General features: G+C 57.2%; 1 protein-coding gene across 4 annotated transcripts; it reads right to left on the bottom strand.

Annotated features, from left to right (window-relative positions):
• Nucleotides 1–330: 330 nt before the first annotated feature.
• On the bottom strand, nucleotides 331–17959 carry TMEM150A (transmembrane protein 150A). 4 transcript variants are annotated; one of them, XM_050937570.1, is made up of 9 exons: nucleotides 17407–17507; nucleotides 16030–16232; nucleotides 15307–15362; nucleotides 11882–11929; nucleotides 11205–11291; nucleotides 9087–9154; nucleotides 2727–2854; nucleotides 2163–2340; nucleotides 331–1241 (listed from the first exon to the last, which is right to left on the bottom strand). In XM_050937570.1, exons 4-9 carry the CDS (start codon nucleotides 11920–11922, stop codon nucleotides 1000–1002), a joined length of 744 nt encoding a protein of 247 aa, XP_050793527.1. In that variant the 5' UTR covers nucleotides 11923–11929; nucleotides 15307–15362; nucleotides 16030–16232; nucleotides 17407–17507; the 3' UTR covers nucleotides 331–999. The 4 variants fall into 4 exon arrangements, with proteins under 4 accessions (XP_050793527.1, XP_050793525.1, XP_050793524.1 ...); XM_050937568.1 differs by lacking the exons at nucleotides 15307–15362; nucleotides 17407–17507 and adding an exon at nucleotides 17863–17959; XM_050937567.1 differs by lacking the exon at nucleotides 15307–15362.
• Between the last annotated feature and the right edge of the window lie 30 nt (nucleotides 17960–17989).

Below are 17989 nucleotides of genomic sequence, written 5' to 3'. Positions count from 1 at the left end.
CAGGGAGGGCACAGCCATGAAGGATGAAAAGCTGGTGGGTGCCCCCTGCTCCGGCCCAGCTCAGTAACCAGCCAGCTGTAGCAGACCATCCCCCTCCCCACTTACACAAGGAGAAGGCTTGCTCCTGAGGCACGTCGGGCAGCTCCCATGGCCTGCAGGGGGCAACCACCTGCCACAGGTGCCCCAAGGTGTCATGAGCAAGGGGGGAACCAGGCCCTGGCTGGCTGTTCCCAAGGCTGGCCCAGTGGGCAGCACAACCTTGCCAACTCTGGGCAGGTAAACAGGGCTCCTCCACAGGGAGCTTCCTCAGTGACCAGGCAGCACACTCTGTTCCAATATAAGTCTCTTTATACACCTTAGAGATATAAAAAGTACTAAAAATACCAAACCAGTTTACCCAAAGAAACCAGCTCAGAAGGATGGGGATCGAGGCTCTTTGCCCCCTGCCACGTCATCCCCCATCCCACTGCCAAGACCTCCCCCAGGACGGGGAGAGGAAGGAGAGGGGTTAATGGGTGGGGGAGAAAAGACCCTCCCTCCAAACGTCAGACACCATTGGACAGCCCTGTGTGTCCCCCCCACTTTGCGGTGGGGTTACCCCAGATCCTTCCTGAATGGGGTAGGGGCTTGAGCAAGGGAACTTGTGCAGAGGGCTCCTGCCCAGGAGAGGCTGCCCTGACGCGGGTAGTAAAGCCCCCAGCAGAGCAGCATGAGCAGTCGCGCCCTGCAGCCAGCTCCGGTCTCCTTTCCCTGAGCAGCCGCTGCCGGCAGGGGTCTGATCTGCAGAAGGGGTGAGGGCCTGCGGGAGCCAGCCCAGGTAGGAGAAGGCTGGTGGCCCCACCCCAGGGTGCCCTTTGGCCATCGATGCAGCAGCTAGGCTGGCCAGCAGGGAGGGCTGCTGGGCTCAGCCTTGCTGTGGGGGGCAGCCCCAATACTGTGTTTTCCTTTAAAAAATGTTTGTTGATACAAAATCAAAGGGGGGGGGAGGGGAGCCCCTGCTCAGATCATGGCGATGCTCTCAGGGGTGCAGTTGAGGTGGGTGGAGGTGCTGCTGCCACCGGGCGACTTGCAGCCCCGGCTGCTGGCCCGCTGCAGCGCTGTCACCAGAGTGTCGGTGGAGACAGCCCCAAAGTCGTAGGCGAAGGTTCCGTAGAAGACCAGCATGTCGATGACGAAGACCCACTCGCAGATGGCCGCCAGGTGCTGCAGCAGGGGGCTCTCGTGGATGAAGAAGACACCACCTAGGGGCTGGCTAAGGAAAGGCACCCACTGGGTGTGGCCTCAGCAGAGGGTGGAGTCACAGAGACCCCACCCTGCACACTGACTTGGAGTCCTGTGTGCCTCCCCTCCCCCCACAGCCATGCGGGGAAGGGGCACCAGCTTTCCTCATTCCCCTCCCCCATCCCCCCACTGCAGCGGGAAGGGAGGGGAGGCATGCCAGAAGCCCCCTGGGCCAGCTCACACCTGGCATGACCCTTATGAGCCTTCCGTGTCCCCATGCCTGGGCAACCTCGAGCTCACTCCCCCTCCCCGCCCCCGCGAGCCTGTCTGCAGGAGGTGCCCAGGGAAGGGTGATGTGGCTCTAGCCCCAGGCAAATAGGTATCTTTAACCCTGTGCTGCCTGCAGGGTGGCATGCACAGCCCCTGATCACTAGTGCTAGAAGCTGTGGGTACAGGTGAGGCCTGGAGCAGGGGACCCTGCCATGTATCAGTACAGCAGGAGAGGGCCAGCCCCTAGCATGCTGGGGGCACCCTGGCACCAGGGAGGTCAGCCAGGCAGAGCTGTAGAGGGCACCATATGCCCCAGCCCTTCCCAGTGTCTGTGCTAGGCCGTCCTGTTTGGGGCGCAGAGTGGGGCTGCCAGTTCGTAGCTGCTTCAGCAGCAGACGTGGCCCCAGGTGATGCCCCTACCTTGCAGCAGGGAGAGCCTGATGTTCTGCTCCAGCCCTGGGAACTACCCTGCTCTCTGAGGCCACGGGGGGACATCGGGCCCAGGGATCGAACCTGGGGCTGCTGTGTTAGCTCAGACCAGCAGCATGCTCCCTGGGGTGGCCTGCAGGACACAGCCCTGCGGTTACCTAGATGACGTTCATGGATGTTGAGTGGGGGTTAGTGCCCCGTGCCTGCTGGGCAGCGAGGGAACCCCGCAGCCGGAAGGATACTGAGGACGAGGGCGATTAAGGCCACGCCGGTGAGCGAGACGCGGAGGTGCGCCATCCAGCCGTCCAGGGCGCTGATGGTAGTGTGGTAGGTGAGGATGCACTGGAGGCAGACGAAGAGCAGCCCGGCCGGGAAGGCAATGCCCGCCCCGATGTAGTGCAGGGACTTGGCGTTGTCCACCTGGGGCAAAGGGAAGGACAGCAGTGAGCCTGGGCCATTCCTGCCCCTCAGGCTCCCCCCGTCTCCCCTCCCAGTTCAACCTGGCTGGTCTCACAATATGGGAGCCCTGCACAACCCCCCTGTCCCAGGCTTGCTTCTTCTGCACCCCAGTAGCTCCTCCCATGCTGTGCTGCTTCCCTATCACCCCGTATGCCCCGCTCCACAGCTGCCAAGCCCCTTCCTCTCTTCTCACCCAGCCCTTCTGGTCTGGGGAGCTAGCATCTGCCCCCTCCTTCTCCCATGGCCAGACAGCCAGCAGCGTCTCCCCAGCAAAGGGACATTACAGCCAGCTTCGGGGACAGGGGCCATGTGACATCCATGGGAGGAGAGGCTCCTGCCCAGCCCACCTGGAAGTTGCCAACCACGACGAGGCCGGCAGCGTTGGTGCAGCCCGCAACAAGCGCCGTTGTGTTGACCCAGGAGCGGTGGCTCTGCTCAATCAGCTGCCCGTAGCGCAGGAAGCAGATCAGCACCACTGCCGAGAGACAGGCTGTTAGCAGGGCCGGGGGGGCTACCTCCCCCCACACCCAGAGGACGCCAGCCACATCAGGAGCCATGGGGCGCTCCCCCTCCAGGACTCCAGCTGCATGACTGGGCCATGGCTCTGACGTGATGTGTGGGGGGCTAGATCAGCTCCACCTCGCAGCCAGCTGGGGGAGGTGCCCCCAAGCCAGCTGTGCTCACAAACCCAGGCACAGCAATGAGCCCTCACAGACCAGAGGCACCTGGGGATCGCTCCTGGGACACTGCACCCCTTATTCTTCAGAGTGAGGATCATTCTGGCCCAATTCTGAGAGACCATATACCGGATAAGGAATGTGAGGGGTCATTGGAAAGGTTCTGCTTTACTGAATATAATTATCCTACTTGTGTGCATGGATCATTTCTGTATCTGAAGTGCAAGATATTGACTGTGTATCTGTATTACAAATGTTTACACTTGGGGAACGCCTACTAGGGCAGTGGTTTTCAAACTTTTTTTCTGGGCACCCAGTTAAAGAAAATTGTTGATGCCTGTGACCCAACAGAGCTGGGGATGAGGTGTTTGGAGTGTGGGAGGGGCTCAGGGCTGGGGCAAGGTGTTGGAGTGCAGGAGATGGCCCTGGGCTGGAGGTGCAGGCTCTGGGGTGGGGCCATGGATGAGGGGTTTGGGGTGCAGGAAAGGGCTCCAGGTTTAGGGGGGGCTCAGGGCTGGGCACGGGATTGGGGCACAGGGTTACCTCAGGCAGCATCAGGTCAGCGGTGCAGCAGGGGTGCTAAGGCAGGCTTCCTGCCTGTCCTGGCACTCCGGACTGCGCTGCACCTTGGAAGCGGCCAACAGCAGGTCCAGCTCCTAGGCAGAAGTGCACAAGCGGCTCCATACAGCTCTTGCCCACAGGCACCACCTCTCCCCCAGCTCCCATTGGCTGGAAGTGCAGAGCCGGTGCTTGGGGTGGGGGCAGCAGGCAAAGCCCTGTGGCTCCCCCACATCTAGGAGCTGGACCTGCTACTAGCCACTTCCGGGGCACAGCTCGGTGTCAGAACAGGTAGGGATTAGCCTGTCTTAGCCAGGCAGCACCACTGATGGGACTTTTAACAGTACTGGGTCACAACCTGCAGTTGAAAATCACTTGTCTAGATGGCTGGCTGGGAAGGGCCCATTCAAATGAATGAATCATTAGGGAGAACAATAGGCCTTAGAAGGTGCTTATTCTCTACCTGAGGATGCTACAAATGGCCTCTGAGCAATGGCTGCTGCAGCACTACAGGGATAGGTCACCTGGTGCTGGACTCTATCTTGGAATACCAGTGTTTTCCCACTGAAAGGCGTGGGAACCAAGCTTGGGGACAAAGGGTTCCCACCATATGCAAAAGCTATTTAAGGCAGGGGAGTGACATCATCAGGGTTCTTCCCTGACTTCCCCCAAGAGACTCTTGGAAACACCCGAGGAACAAAGACTGAACTGGGGGAAGTGCTGGACACAGGCTAGAGGGGCTTTTAAGCTGTAAGCAAGTGCAGCTGGCCCCTTAAGAATCTCTGCAGCCTTCTTGAACCATCACCTGGGGTGAGAACCTGCTACTCATATCCAATCTCTTTAGTATATTAAGCTTAGTTTCATGTTTGTTTGTTTGCCCGATAATGTGCTTTCATCTGTTTGCTATCCCCTATAATCACTTACAATCTCTCTTTTCTAGTTAAAAAACTTGTTTTTGCTTTATCTAAAACCAGTGTGGGGGAGTCCTAACTTGGGGCAGAAAGCTGTTGCATATCCTTCTCTGCATTGAGGGAGGGAGCAATTTCATAAGCTTACACTGTACAAGTCTCTGTGCCATGCAAGATGGTATAATTTGGGGTTTACACTCTCAAAGGGGGGGGGTGTACTTGAGCAGCTAGGCAGTTCCTTAGCTGTAGACTCCCCCTGCAGAGCCGATAGAATCATAGATTATTAGGGTTGGAAGGGACCTCAAGTGATCATCTAGTCCAACCAGCATATTTATGAACATAAGAGCAGCCATACTGGGTCAGACCAAATGTCCATCTAGCTCAGCGTCCTGGCTTCTGACTGTGGCCTATGCCAGCTGCCCCAGAGGGAAGGAACAGAACAGGGAATCAAGTGATCCAGCCCCCGTTGCCCATTCCCAACTTCTGGCAAACGGAGACTAACGACAACATCCCTGCTCATCCTGCCTAATAGCCGTTGATGGACTCATCCTCCATGAACTTATCTAGTTCTCTTTTGAACTCTGTTAGTGTCTTGGCCTTGACAACATCCTCTGGCAAGGAGTTCCACAGGTTGACTGTGTGTTGTGTGAAAAAAATACTTCCTTTTGTTTGTTTTAAACCTGATGCCTATTTTCATTTGGTGACCCCTTATTCTTGTGTTATGAGTAAATAACACCTCCTTATTTACTTTCTCCACACCAGTCATGATTTTATAGACCTCTATCATATCCCCACCCTTAGCCATCTCTTTTCCAAGCTGAAAAGTCCCAGTCTTATTAATCTCTCCTCATATGGAAGCCGTTCCATACCCCTAATCATTTTTGTTGCCCTTTTCTGAACCTTTTCCAATTCCAATATATCTTCTTTTAGATGGGGCAACATGCACACAGTATTTAAGATGTGAGTGTACCGGGGATTTATACAGAGGCAATATGATATTTTCTGTCTCATTATCTGCCCCTCTGTTAATGATTCCCATCATTGTTAGCTTTTCTGACTGCGGCTGCGCATGGAGTGATGTTTTCAGAGAACTATCTGCAACGATTCCAACATGGGTGGTAGGTAAACCCCTGGCTTGGGGAGGTTAGGACCCCCCAGCCCTGCCCATTGTGTGCCCACCAGAACCCAGCCCGCACTCGGAGCATCATGCCGCTGGGCCCAACCCCTGGCTGGCATGCCCCCCTGCCTGTGAAGGCACCTCCCGGCAGAGCTGCTGGCCCCAGTACTGGGTGCACAGACAGCTCAGTTGGGGTGGGCCCAGGCCCAAGCCTGCCTGCCGCAGGGAACAGCAGGCGTGGGGGGGGGGGGGGGAAGCATGAGCTAGGGACATCAGGCTGTTTGGGAAGGCAATGCCTTCCCATGCCTACAATACCCAGCACCCATGGACTCCAAGATCTTTTTCTTGAGTGGTAACAGCTAATTTAGACCCCATCATTTTATATGTATAGTTGGGATGTTTTCCAATGTGCCTTACTTTGCATTTATCAACATTGAATTTCATCTGCCATTTTGTTGCCCAGTCACCCAGTTTTGCAGATTCTGTAGTAGCTCTTCGTTAAGTCCAAAGCAGCCTGAGATCTTGAGTAATTCTGTATCATCTGCAAATTTCACCACCTCACTGTTTACCCTTTTCCAGATGTTCAGCAGCTGGGTGTGTCCCTACCTGTATGTTTCCTGGAGCCTGGGAGAGGGCTTCCCAGGCTGGTCACAGCAGTACTAGGTAAAGGGAGCCCAGGCTGGTGGGTCAGGGGTACCCCAATTCCAGGTGGCACTTGTGACGTTATGAGTCTGATCTAATATTTCCTTGAAAGATGACAGGGCCAGAAAGAGGTAATTAACTCTCAGACTGACCTGACCCATGGGTGGGTGAACCTTAAGAACTGGTTAGGAATATCTATAAATGAATAGAGCTTTGAAATGCAAGTCTGCATTGTTAGAGATCTCAAGGATAGATGTTTGTTCAGGTCTTGTGAGATAAGCAAACAAGTCTTGTCTATCACTATAGCTTTGATTCAAAGATCAAAAAAGGAATATTAACATTAGGAAGACACTTGAGTGAAATAGTATTATTGTCTATGTGTCTCTTTGAAGGTTGTGGTAACCTGTATCTGAACTGTTTAATGGATAAATTACCCTGTAGTAATTGCCAGGATGTTTGGGAGAAGGAGTAAAGTCTATTGTTTTCTCAGGCCAAAAGGCTGCTGGAAATGTATAAGAACCCTGGGACATGATCCTACTTGATCTCAGATCTGCTTTGGGTTTCAAGAGGGGGAAACCTTACGCCACAAGGATTGAGATCCCCAGTCAATGACTGGAGCCACCCTGAATATGGACATTGGACTATAACCTCTGGACTATTTGTAAAGGACTTTCAGCAACTACAAGCTCATCTCTACTATGTATCTGAACCTCAAGAATTGAATTCAAGTCGGTCTGTATATTGATCTTTTAACCAACACTTCTTTTTTTAATAAATTTTAGCTTAGTTAATAAGAATTGGCTAATAGTGTGTATTTTGGGTAAGATCTAAGTTGTAATTGGACCTAGGTATGTGGCTGATCCTTTGGGATTGGAAGAACCTTTTCTTTTATATGATGAGATAAGATTTTCAGGCATCATCATCATCATATCTGACGTGTGTGTCTGGACAGAGGCCTGAGGCTGGGCACCTTAAGGGAACTGCATTGTTTAGACTTCTAAGTAACCAGTGAGGTACTACAGAAGCTGTTTTGTGCTAGCTTGATAAATCTAAGTATTGAAATAACCACCAGATTTTGGTGTTTGCTGCCCCAGTTTGTTTGCAGTTCACCCTAATTGAGTGACCTCAGTTGGCTCCTACAGGCAGCACCGTCACAGCACCCCACAGGGAACCCATCATACCCCCATTGTGCGTATTGATAGTGACTGATGGGAAACCCCCCCCACCCTCCCCCAATGGAAGGCCCCCAGAGCTCGAGGGGCTGCCTGAACACTAGAGCCTGTGGCAGGGGCATGCAGGGAGCCAGTGGAAAGCCTGCAGATGTTGATTGTGCCAGGGGAAGCTGTTCAGTCCCTTGCTATCTCATCTCTGAATCTGGGGGGTCTATTAAATCAACTGCTTATTTTCACCCCCACCAGCTCGCTAGTGTGCAACCTGCATGGAGTGTCCCTCACAGCGACTGGGGAGCTGGGTTCACACCTCTGGGGGTGTGAAACCAGAGGCAAAAGTGTCTGGTAGTTCAGAACTTAAGGGAGGCCAAGGTAACCTGCAGGGCAGTTGGGGTCACCATGAAGGGCCTAGCCAAGCCCATAGAAGCTAGGGTAAGACCTTTAAACTTATGGGCTGGCTACGGGGGTGAGGGCTCTGAGCCAGAGCAGCTCCTGAGGCCACAGGATTGGCAGTGACAGACCCACTCCCTGGGCCAGGGGGTCCTGTGACGAAGTAGGGGGAGGTTCTTTTTTTCCCAAATGGTTTTCATGCAGAGGGGGTGGGACTCAGTGTCCCTGAGTGTTACTGGTTTAACGAGGTGAGGGGAGAGGGAGTTTGTTGTTACAGAGGACTGGAGAGGGAGCTTGGCACCCCAGCCAATGGCCTGGAGAAAGGAGACCCCAGTGACTGGTGATGGGGAGGCCCAGCTCAGGAGTCACAGCTGATGGCCAGTGGGAGGACAATGGGCTGTAAAGAGAGGATCCTGGTGACCTGACCAGCCGGTTCCAGCCAGAGAACAAAAAGAGAGGCAATGAGGCCCAGGTGACCCTGTTTACCTGGAAAGATGACAATGGACAGAGGCAGGGCCTGGAACCAGTGATCTCAGATGCCTTGCTGGGAAGCGGGGGGGGGGGGGGGGGGCGCTCTAGGCTGGAGAGAGGGAGCAGGCAGGGCCCACCTGGATGCAGTGGGACTGGGATGTGCTGTGCTGAGGGAGGCCAGGCCTGAGGCCCTGAGAGTTTCCTATGCTGTGTTCAGACACTCAATAAACCCTCCTGTTTTACACTGGATAAGAGTCACTCCGGTCGAGAGAACAGGGTTGCATTATTCCCTCTGGGAGTGGAGGCCCAGGGGTCCAGAGTGAATGGACTCCCTGAGGGGGCCCACGGCAAGAGACAGGCGAGCTAAGACTCAAGAGCGTGGGCATGACCTGTGAGTCCATGACAATGTCCTCAGCATATCCCACAAGCATAACATTTTAAAACAGTTTCCAGCACTTCTGTTGCAAAGAAAACCTTCCAACCACCACTGAGCCACCCTGGGAAGGGAGCAGCCTGCTGTGTGCCCCGGTGGGGATCTGCTGCCTGCCCAGAGCGGAGGTTGGGCCCCAGTCCAATGCAGAGGCAGCGCTGGGGATAGAACAGCACAGGGTCCCCACTACGGAGCCAGATCAGCAAATGCAGCCCCAGATCCAACCCCACAGCAGGGAGGTGTAGCCTGGTGCAGGCTACATGGCCAGCAGGCCAAGGCTGTCGCAGGACAGGGGCCCTCTGCACAGAGCAGCTCCTCAGCAGGCCAGGCGGGGTGGACACTTACCCATGAAAGCCCCGATGTTCCCAATCAGGCTGAAGAGGCAGCTCTCAGGGGGATACGTGCCACACTTACTGCAGGGCAAGGAGAAAGCAGTCAGCAAAGCCAGGATATGATCAGAGCAGCATATGCCTTCCCCGGTAGGCATGGAAAGGGGGTGGTGTAAACCCCATCCAGCACCCCTCTGGGCTGGTCACCTCCCTGGCTCCTGGCAGCTGTGCCCTCGCACGCCTCTAGGGCATGGTGACACCTTGGCATCCCAATAATCACCACTGTCATGTAATTATTCTGTTTTGCACAAAGTGTGCCTTGTGAGGGATCTAAGTCTTGATCTGCTCAACAGTAATATCTCGTTGGACTGTATGTGCTACCGGCATATGTGAAGTTTGGCTATGGAAACATGTTGTGAGGTTGAAAACACCCACAAGCAGCTTTTCAGTTACAACAGTAAAAAGGCCAAACAATGTTAATGGCTTACTGAGGAAATGCACAGCACCAGGATTACCCCAGGAACTGCGTGCAACAGAAACCTCTCCGAGATAGCACTGCACAATGGGAACTGACTGACCCAGGTCACAGCAAAAGAACTTTTAGCAAGTGGGGGGAAGATCTAAAAGAGGAGCAATGACAACGTGAGGGGGCCTCACTCTTTACACCACCACACCTGGAAACACCTAATCAATAAAGACTGAACAGGGGGGGAGTGATGGTCCCAGGTTAAGGGATTTTTAGCCTGTGTATAAAAGCCTGAGAAAGCCAAGCTGCAAAGCCAAGGCAGCTTGTGCCTTAAGAATCTGCCAGTCTGTTTATCACTCAGAGTGAGAATTTGCTAATTCATATCCTAGCTATCTAGTGTGTTAAGCTCAGTTTGTGGTTTGGTTTATTTGCTAGGTAACCTGCTTTGATCTGCTTGCAATCACTTACAATCTTTCTGTAATTAATACACTTTGTTTAAGTTTTAATCTAAACTAGCGTGTGTTTGACTAAGGTCCTGGGGAAAAATCTCAGCTTGGTTACCACAAGTGTGCATGGTCCTCTTCACACTGAGGGAGCAGCGGACCAGATACTAAACCCATATACCAGCCAGATTTGAGCAGGGCAGAACAGTACTGCTCTGGAGGCCTAGGCTGAGAAGCTGGTGGTCAAAAAGCCTGCATGTGACTGCACCTGTGTGAATGCTGGTGACAGTGCAAGCTTGGAGGGCTTTGCAGCTTGTCACAGCAGCACAGTGGGAGCCCAGGCTGGTGGGTCAGAGGCTCAGTGGTAACCTAGCCCCAGGTGGCACCCTGGCGGGAACCTGTCACACATGGCACATATTGCACCAGGCCCTGGGCCCCCACAAGTTGTGCTGCTCCCCTATCCCTCTCCTTGACTCTCCTGCAACCATGCCACACATGCTGCATGTGACTTGGCATGATGCAATGCCACAGCTCAGTAGGAGCAGCGCCAGGGCTTTTGCTGCCCTAGGCGGCAGTACTCCTCCTGAGTATTCGGTGGCAGGGGTCCTTCTGCTCCACATCTTTGGGGCACTTCAGCGGCAGGTCCCAGAGCAAGTGAAGACCCACAGCGGAAGGAGCCCCCTGCCGCCAAATTTCCGCCAAGGGTGCCAAAATGCTGCCCCACAAATGCTGCTGCCCTAGGCAACCACCTAAGCTCCCCTAGGGGAAACGCCGGCCCTGCAGCTCAGGGGTGAGCTGGCTGGTTTGCACTGCTGCCCCCAGCAGGGTGGGATCAGGCCTGTGGGTGCCCACCTGGGCTCCCCAGTGGTGGGTTGAGTGGCCCACAGCACCATCTCCCTGTTGCACACAGGCAGCTTGGCCATGGCTCATTCCAGCACATGCTACCAGAGGGCTCCGGGTGCCTGGCACTTCCAGAGAGCCCAACAAACAGCCATTACGGCACCTCGCCCCCAGCCCTGAGTGATACACGGAGGCCGGGAAGCAGGCAGCAAGAGGAGCCTGACAGCAAGGCTGGGGCTGCCCTGGGGTGAGGGAGCTGTGAAGCTCTCACTTAGGGCAGAAGGTGCAGCTCCTCTGGCCTCATGTAAGCTCCTCGGGGTGGGATACAGCCCCTAGCGCGATGGGCCCCAGGTACCACTCACACCAACCCCCCCTTCAGCCTCACCTGATCAGAGGCACATCTTCCAAGGTGCAGCAGCTTTTGGGGTAGCCATGCTTGGCAGGGCTGGAGGAGCATGACTCGTTGTAGGACCTGAAACCAATTGGTAAGTGGGGGGGAAGGGGGATGAAAGGGGCCAGAACAGCATGGGGAGGAGGGGGAGTTAGGAACAGACATGGGGGACAGGAGCAACTGACCTCTGCCCTACCGCTTCCCCAGAGCAGTGGTATAGTCTGTATTACCCAACCCTGGGCACGGGGCCCTCCATACACAGGGGAGACCACAGGGGCTCCTCTCCCTGTCCTGGGGGCCTGGAGACATGGCCCCACCTCCCCAGAAGCCCTGGCACCCTCCCCTGGCAGCATAGAGGGACTGCTTCCCCCACCATGGGCCTTTCTAACATGGCTGCCGCCAGGCCCCACACACTAGGCAGGGGAAGGTTACAGTCAGGCAGCTGGTGCGCTGGACCATCCTGGGCACCCCCTGCTCCCTCCATCCCAGGGGCAGCACTCCGGATCCAGGCCAAGGAGCTGGACCGGAGCAGGGGGGCTAGCCCTGGAGCCTGACCGTACTGGTTAGAGATTAGGTACTGCAATTGGCCAGGGCAAGGAAGGAAACGGGTGGGGCCGCAGTGTCTGGCAGGGGCTGACCGTGCACTGCCAGCCATGGGGGCTGCTGCTCACCAGTTCTCAACAGGGCACACGTGGTGGTTCATCACTGCCATGGCGTACCTGTGAGGAGTAGAGCCAGGGTCACCACACCTGAACTAGCGAGGGAAATTAATGCACCTACCTGGCCTCCTGCCCCATAGGAGCCTTCTCACCTCCCCAGCCTCTGGAGCAGGGGAGCCTAACTTAAGAACCCCTTGAGAGGCATCCAGTGTCCACAGCCAAGCCCTGGGTAATGGTGCCATCTCCAGACAGGTGCCCTGAAGAGCCTGGGGAGTGCTGGGAATGGACACAGCACCAGGAAGGCCAGCTCACTGGGGCTGAGACCTGCAGTGTGATCCATACCCACTACCCATGGGAAGCCCCCACCTAGCCCACCTGGGGGTACATGACACAGACCCTGCCCATTGGGTCATGCAGGCCAAATACCTAGCTACCTCTGTCTCCTATCACCACCACACTCACCCCTGCAAACCCCTCCAGGGACACAAGCCAGTGCCCTGCCCAGCGAGCTGCTCAGCTCACACTGTGCTGGGGGAACCAAACAACTCCATTCTTTGGTGCTTGTTGCAGCGCTAGCAGCCAGGGGCTCCGTAGCCAATGCTGCTGCAGGGCTCTGCTCTGAAGAGCGACTGGCCACGGCACTTGGGGGCTCAGTCTTTGCCCCTCAAGTAAGTCTCCATCAAGCAGCCTTGGGTCACAGGCGCAGAGACCAATTTTTCCTAACCTCTGCAAACACTGGGATCTTCCCTCACTGGCTTCCGCCCTGCGTGGTGATGAGGTGCACAGAGGTCTCCAAACGGCTCAGCCCCTCGCTGCCTGATGCTGCCCAGGGAGCAGCCCCTGCCATGGGTGGTATCTCCGCAGGGTTAAGGGGAGTTACTGGGAGGGCACTGGGCTCAGCAGGACCATCCCCCCCAAATCCTCCTTTCAGGGAGCAGAACGGCACTAGAATGGGGACTGGGATCTGCTTGGCTTCGCAGCACACCTGACACCAGGGCACGTGCCCCAGGATGTTTCAGAGCATGGCCATGCGTGAGCTGGAGCAGAGGGGAAGTGGAAGCATTGAGAGTCGGCTTCTCCTGCCGCTCCCAGGTGTCACCTTTGGAAAGACTAAGTGGGGGGGTTGGAAAGTTACGAGCAATTTGAGAGGTCCCCAACTTTCCCCCTAGACCCTCTTCCCCCGGCAGCATGACAGCTCGGATCAGCCTGGTATCTGGCCCGCTGGTGGAGCGACGCACACTCGGACCGGGGAGCCAAGCCGAGCCAAGCAGCAGCCAGGGCGACATGAAGCAATGTGCCCTTCATCCTGCCACGCTCGGCTGTTTAGCTTCAACAGCCACCCTCTGTGTCAGCGCAGGGACAAGCTGTTCTCCCTGGGCTCCAGCCAGTCACCACAGGGCCTGCGTCAAGAACATCCACACTCCCAGCCTCATTCCCACCCCCTCAACCCCAGGACAGAACCGCCTTGGGGGAGAGATTGGCTCCCCAGTGCAGAATGGTGGAACAGCCCGTTTGTTGCCCTGGGTGAGGGGGCACTGCCCCAGCTGCCCATCATGCTAGAGCAAAGAGCACCATGGTGGTGGCAGGGAGGGGCTGCTCCTGGGGTCTGAGGACACCAGCTCAGAGCTGTGATCCAGGCTGACAGGCCAGTGGGCATGCGGGCCAGGACCTATTCCATGGGGGGCAGATCTGGGGCAGTTTGAAGGCACAGCAGTGCCACAGCCATGACTCCTTGCGGAGCCCGGACTCCTGCACTGGCAAGGCTGGGGCACTACAGTTTGATAGCCTGGCCTAAGTGAGCATGAGAAAGGCCTGGGAGCTGGCAGGGGAGGGGCAGCAGAGCTCCCAGCCTGCAACCCTCTCCCCACTCTGTCACTATCCCCACTCCTCCCTGAGCCGGGCATGTACAGCGCTGCAGGGGTAAAGGGCTGAGTCTTGTGTCCATGCTGCTCGAGGCAGCCAGGCCCGGCTCATTCCTGGCGCACGCGGAGACCTGTGCTCCTTGCCCAGGACCCTGCATGGTCAGAGGTCACCTGACAGGCGAAGTCGGGGCAAACTACTCTGAGAAGCCTCCAGCCGCCTTTGCCGGCCCTCCTCCCCCAGTGCAGAGCTGCCCCCAGCATAGCCCCCTCCCCAATACCTCCTTATACTGGGGGAGCAGATGGGGTTGACCTTGATGGCTGGGCCTGATACCACACCTGCCAGCACCCCCCAGTGAGGACCCTGCCTCCGCCCTGCTCTCACCAGGCCCTGCTTCCCATCAGGGTCCCAAGTCCTCACCTGCAGTAACAGCCAGTGAGAACAGCTGGTACTGAGCCCTGTCAGGGCCCCCCCGACCCCTGCACCCCTCTGAGCTTTGCCACTCCAGACAAGGCCAAACTGGCACAGCCTCCCCACTCGCCGCAACACCTGAATGGCTCCGGGAGAGCATGTGTGTGTCCGGGGGGGGGGGGGGGGCGCTTTCACCAACCCCAGGAGCAGCTGGGAGTGAGATACAGGGGGCTCTGAGCTACCCTCTGTGTAACTGCACAAGCCCCCGGTCACCATCTATAATGAGTTCCCACCTCCCTGCCTTTAACCAAGCTGTCACTTCACTGCTGAGGTCCCAGGCCAGGGCTGGAGCCATCAGCAACAACTGCTGGCTATTCTAAGCACCCAGCATGCGCAAGAGCCTCCCAGGGGCAGGGATGGGGTCCCAGAAGGCTGGCGGGCTGGCCAGCCTGCCCCAGCGGGCTCTGTGGAGACCTCATGGGGCAGGGAGCCCTGCAGGTGAGGCAGCAGCCACATCTAGGGGATTACGCCTAGGTTAGCACTCTGCATCTGAATTCCCATCTGTTTCACGGGCAGCTTTGCAAGGCCACCCACCCCCAATCCGGCCCCCTAGCACCGGCAGCCCCCAAGGGCTCCCCTCCTGCAGAGGGGCACTCAGCCCAACACAGTTTGGGGTGACCCTGGCTCTGCCCATGTAGACGAGGACAAGGGTCCCCCCCCAGTGGCTGGCACCTGGTACTGCAGGGTGAGTTAGGGACACACCGGGGCTCTGAGATGAGGACAAGGGCAGCTATTGTCAAGGCAGCCGTGCTGAGGACTGTGGGAGACATACCAGCCCCACCTTGGGGAGGATTAGGAGAGGCACCCCACTCAGCTCCACTAGCATCTAGGTCTGCCTGAAAACACACTGGCCGGTAGCTCCCCATCACTGGGAGGGGGTGGGTAAGTGCCAGAAGGCGGTACCCACGGAAGCATTGAACTGCACCCCTTAGAAGTGGCCGTCAGTGGACCCTTTGTTGCCCTGGGTTGGAACACAGCCCTCAAGCCACTCAACCTGGAAGCAGGAAGTCCCGTTCTGGGCTCGTAAGGCCAGTCATGAAGCCAAACTCAGCAGACACCACAGGTCGGACACAAGAATGCTGAGCCCTGTAGTGACCCCCACTTACCAGGTGCAAAGGAGATCCAGTTAACCCTCCTCCCATGTCAGACACAGGCCAAGGGGCTGCAGCAAGGGGAACACAATGAAGTGTAAGGGGCAGGATGTTGCCAGGCTCCATGAGCTGGGAGCCATAGTTACCTGTGGGATGGCCAACTGAGGATTCACCACACAGCTTATGCCAGTTTGATGCCATGATCAGAGGGGCAGGGCTCAGAGAGGACCCAGAAGTGCCCCCAGCACTGGAATAGTGATATCTGCACCTCCCAAAGTAAATGATCCCAATCCCACCCCACCTTTCTATTTTCCTCACCCCATCACAAAGCAAACCTCAGTGCTCACTCCGTGACCCCCACCAACACCCCAGACAGCAGCCACCCTGGAGCCTGAGCTGGGCTGGGGACATACCAAAGAGCCGCCAAACAGTTACACCAGGAGGGGGCAGAACTGGAGTGAACCCAAGACTCAAGTAAAACATGGTGACAACAATCAGTTCATAGCATAGGAGGCTACTAAAGGGAGGGGCTGTTAGCCCACAGCGAGGCAGGAATCTGGATTCAAAGTCATTTGGTTTTGGGCTTAGACTGTCAGAGGAAGCAGCCCATGGACTAGCCACCCAATCTCACGGCTATTGGAGCACCCCATTCATTAGCCAGATCCCAGCCCCCCGTTGGTTAGCCCAGCCCAACCCTCCCCACATCACTACACAAACCAGAACAAAGTGGCTGCTTACACGATCCATATCCCAGTGATGGAGAAGGTAGACAGGCTAATGGGGAGGATGATCCAGGCTGTCATTAGTGAGTCCAGATACGGAACATGTGCGTGTGTGTGGGGAGACTTGGAGATGAGGTGGGAAAGGAAGGGAGAAGGAGGGATGGTTGGGCACCAGCTACAACCCAAGGCCTCCACTCGGAACCATCAGAAGGCACCTGCCTGGAAGAGAGAGAGAGGTGCCGATGTCAACCAACAGCAGCCAGACCTACTGTTACACAGTGGGGGGGGGGGTGTCACCACTACTTTGGAGCCCCTCAGGTTCATTGGCAGCTCCAGGTCCCTGCACGCCAAGTGCATGCTTGGGGCACTGCCAGTCACTGCAAGGGCAGCATGCCTGCGGAGGGTCTGCTGGTCCCACGGTTTCGGCGGACCTCCCGCAGGGGATGCCTGCAGGAGGTCCACCGAAGCCGCAGGACCAGCAGACCCTCCGCAGGCAAGCCACCGAAGGCAGCCTGCCTGCTGTGATTGGGGCGGCAAGATCACTAGAGCTGCCCTTGCTCAGGCTGGGACCGTTTTCCTCTTTAACGGCCACATCCCTTGGACAGAAGGTGTCCATCATCCCACCCACCGACCCAGGAGTCCCCAGGCCCACCCCCTGGCTCTAGCCAATGCACACACCACCTCTGCTCTCCCACCAAATCCCTGGTAGCACTACAAAGCCCTCCTCCACTCACCCCTAATCTTTCAGCTAGGGCACAATGCATGTCAATGCTGGGACACATGGCAAGTGTCACAGGAAGGCAGCAGGCAATTATTCCTGACCAAGCTTCCATTGGGGCAGGGAAACCCTCTTGGGCACAGGGCAGTTGCAAATTCTTCCAGCCCAGCCTTCCTTTGTGCTCCCCCGCTTCATACTACAGCTGCATTGCCACATTCTGATACAACACCCCCCTCCCGCTGACACAGCCCTCTGCCACTAAGCCACACCCCCACCTCAAAGCTACAGGTAGCTCACACCCCCATTCTCTTTCCACCTCCTTGTGCACTTCCAGCCCAGGAAGCAGGACATGCGCTTCTCCCTCATGCCGCTGGATTCAAAGCCGGGAGTCCAACTTAGCGGCCATCCCTGGCCCTGTTGCTTAGCATCCTCCCCATGCACTGGTCCAGGGGCTCAAGGACATGGACTTTCTAGCACTCGCTCCTCCCTTGAGTGGGACTTGGGCTGGCTACCCAGCCCTGGAGAACAAAGCTCTCCCCATAGCAGGAGGTGCAGAGATAAGGACTCTCTCTCCCCATTCCCGACCTGGAGGGACCCCGCCTAGCAGTGAGACTGGAATTCAGCTTCCAGGGCCCAGCCCTTCCGATCGGCTGCCACGAGGGGATGGCGATTTACCTAACGAGACAGGTCCTGGCAGCCCCTGGGGCCGCACATCCCAAGGCTTCGCGTCCCAGCCACGTAGCAGGGTTACGGGCCGGGCTCGGGACAGGGGCAGCAACATTTCATTCATCCCGCACCTCTGGGCCGCGGCCAGCGCTGGATCCCCCCGGGTTTCCCGGGTCATTCCGGCAAAGCCGGCCCCGGCCCCTCGCTGCCGGGTTCCCGGGGCTGGTGCAGCAGGGACCCCGCAGAACTGCCAGCGCTGTGGGGGGTCCTGGCTTCTCCATCCGGGGGCGGGCAGCGCCCGCGCCCACCCAGTGCCCCCGGAGCGAGGTCGGACAGACGGGAGCCCGCACCGCCCTTGCTCGTGAGCTCACAAACGCGGGGGGGACCAGGTGTGCGGAGGGACCCGGGTCTCTGTGGAACGGAACAGATCCGATCCGATCCGATCCGATCCGGGCGCGTTCTCACCGAAGGGGGCGGGGGGTCTCTTACCCGCTGCAGCCTCCCGTCCCGGCCCCACCGCGCGGCGGCTGCCGGCTCCACACGGACCTTTAACGGGCCAGGCCGGCCCCGCCCCCGCTCAGCTGACCCCGCG

Source organism: Gopherus flavomarginatus, chromosome 2 (assembly GCF_025201925.1).
Source record: "Gopherus flavomarginatus isolate rGopFla2 chromosome 2, rGopFla2.mat.asm, whole genome shotgun sequence".
Lineage (NCBI taxonomy): Eukaryota > Metazoa > Chordata > Testudines > Testudinidae > Gopherus > Gopherus flavomarginatus.
The sequence above is the reverse complement of the archived record's forward strand: the minus strand, read 5'-3'. Positions and strand labels throughout refer to the sequence as shown.

What these genes read in the sequence shown, in the direction of transcription:
- TMEM150A (XM_050937568.1), bottom strand. Translation starts at nt 16,094, where the DNA reads ATGACAGCCTGGATCATCCTCCCCATTAGCCTGTCTACCTTCTCCATC. An exon ending in GAAGATGTGCCTCTGATCAG is followed by an intron (nt 9,155 to 11,204) that starts GTGAGGCTGAAG and finishes CTTGCCCTGCAG; the next exon opens with TAAGTGTGGCACGTATCCCC. An exon ending in GAACATCGGGGCTTTCATGG is followed by an intron (nt 2,855 to 9,086) that starts GTAAGTGTCCAC and finishes GTCTCTCGGCAG; the next exon opens with TGGTGCTGATCTGCTTCCTG.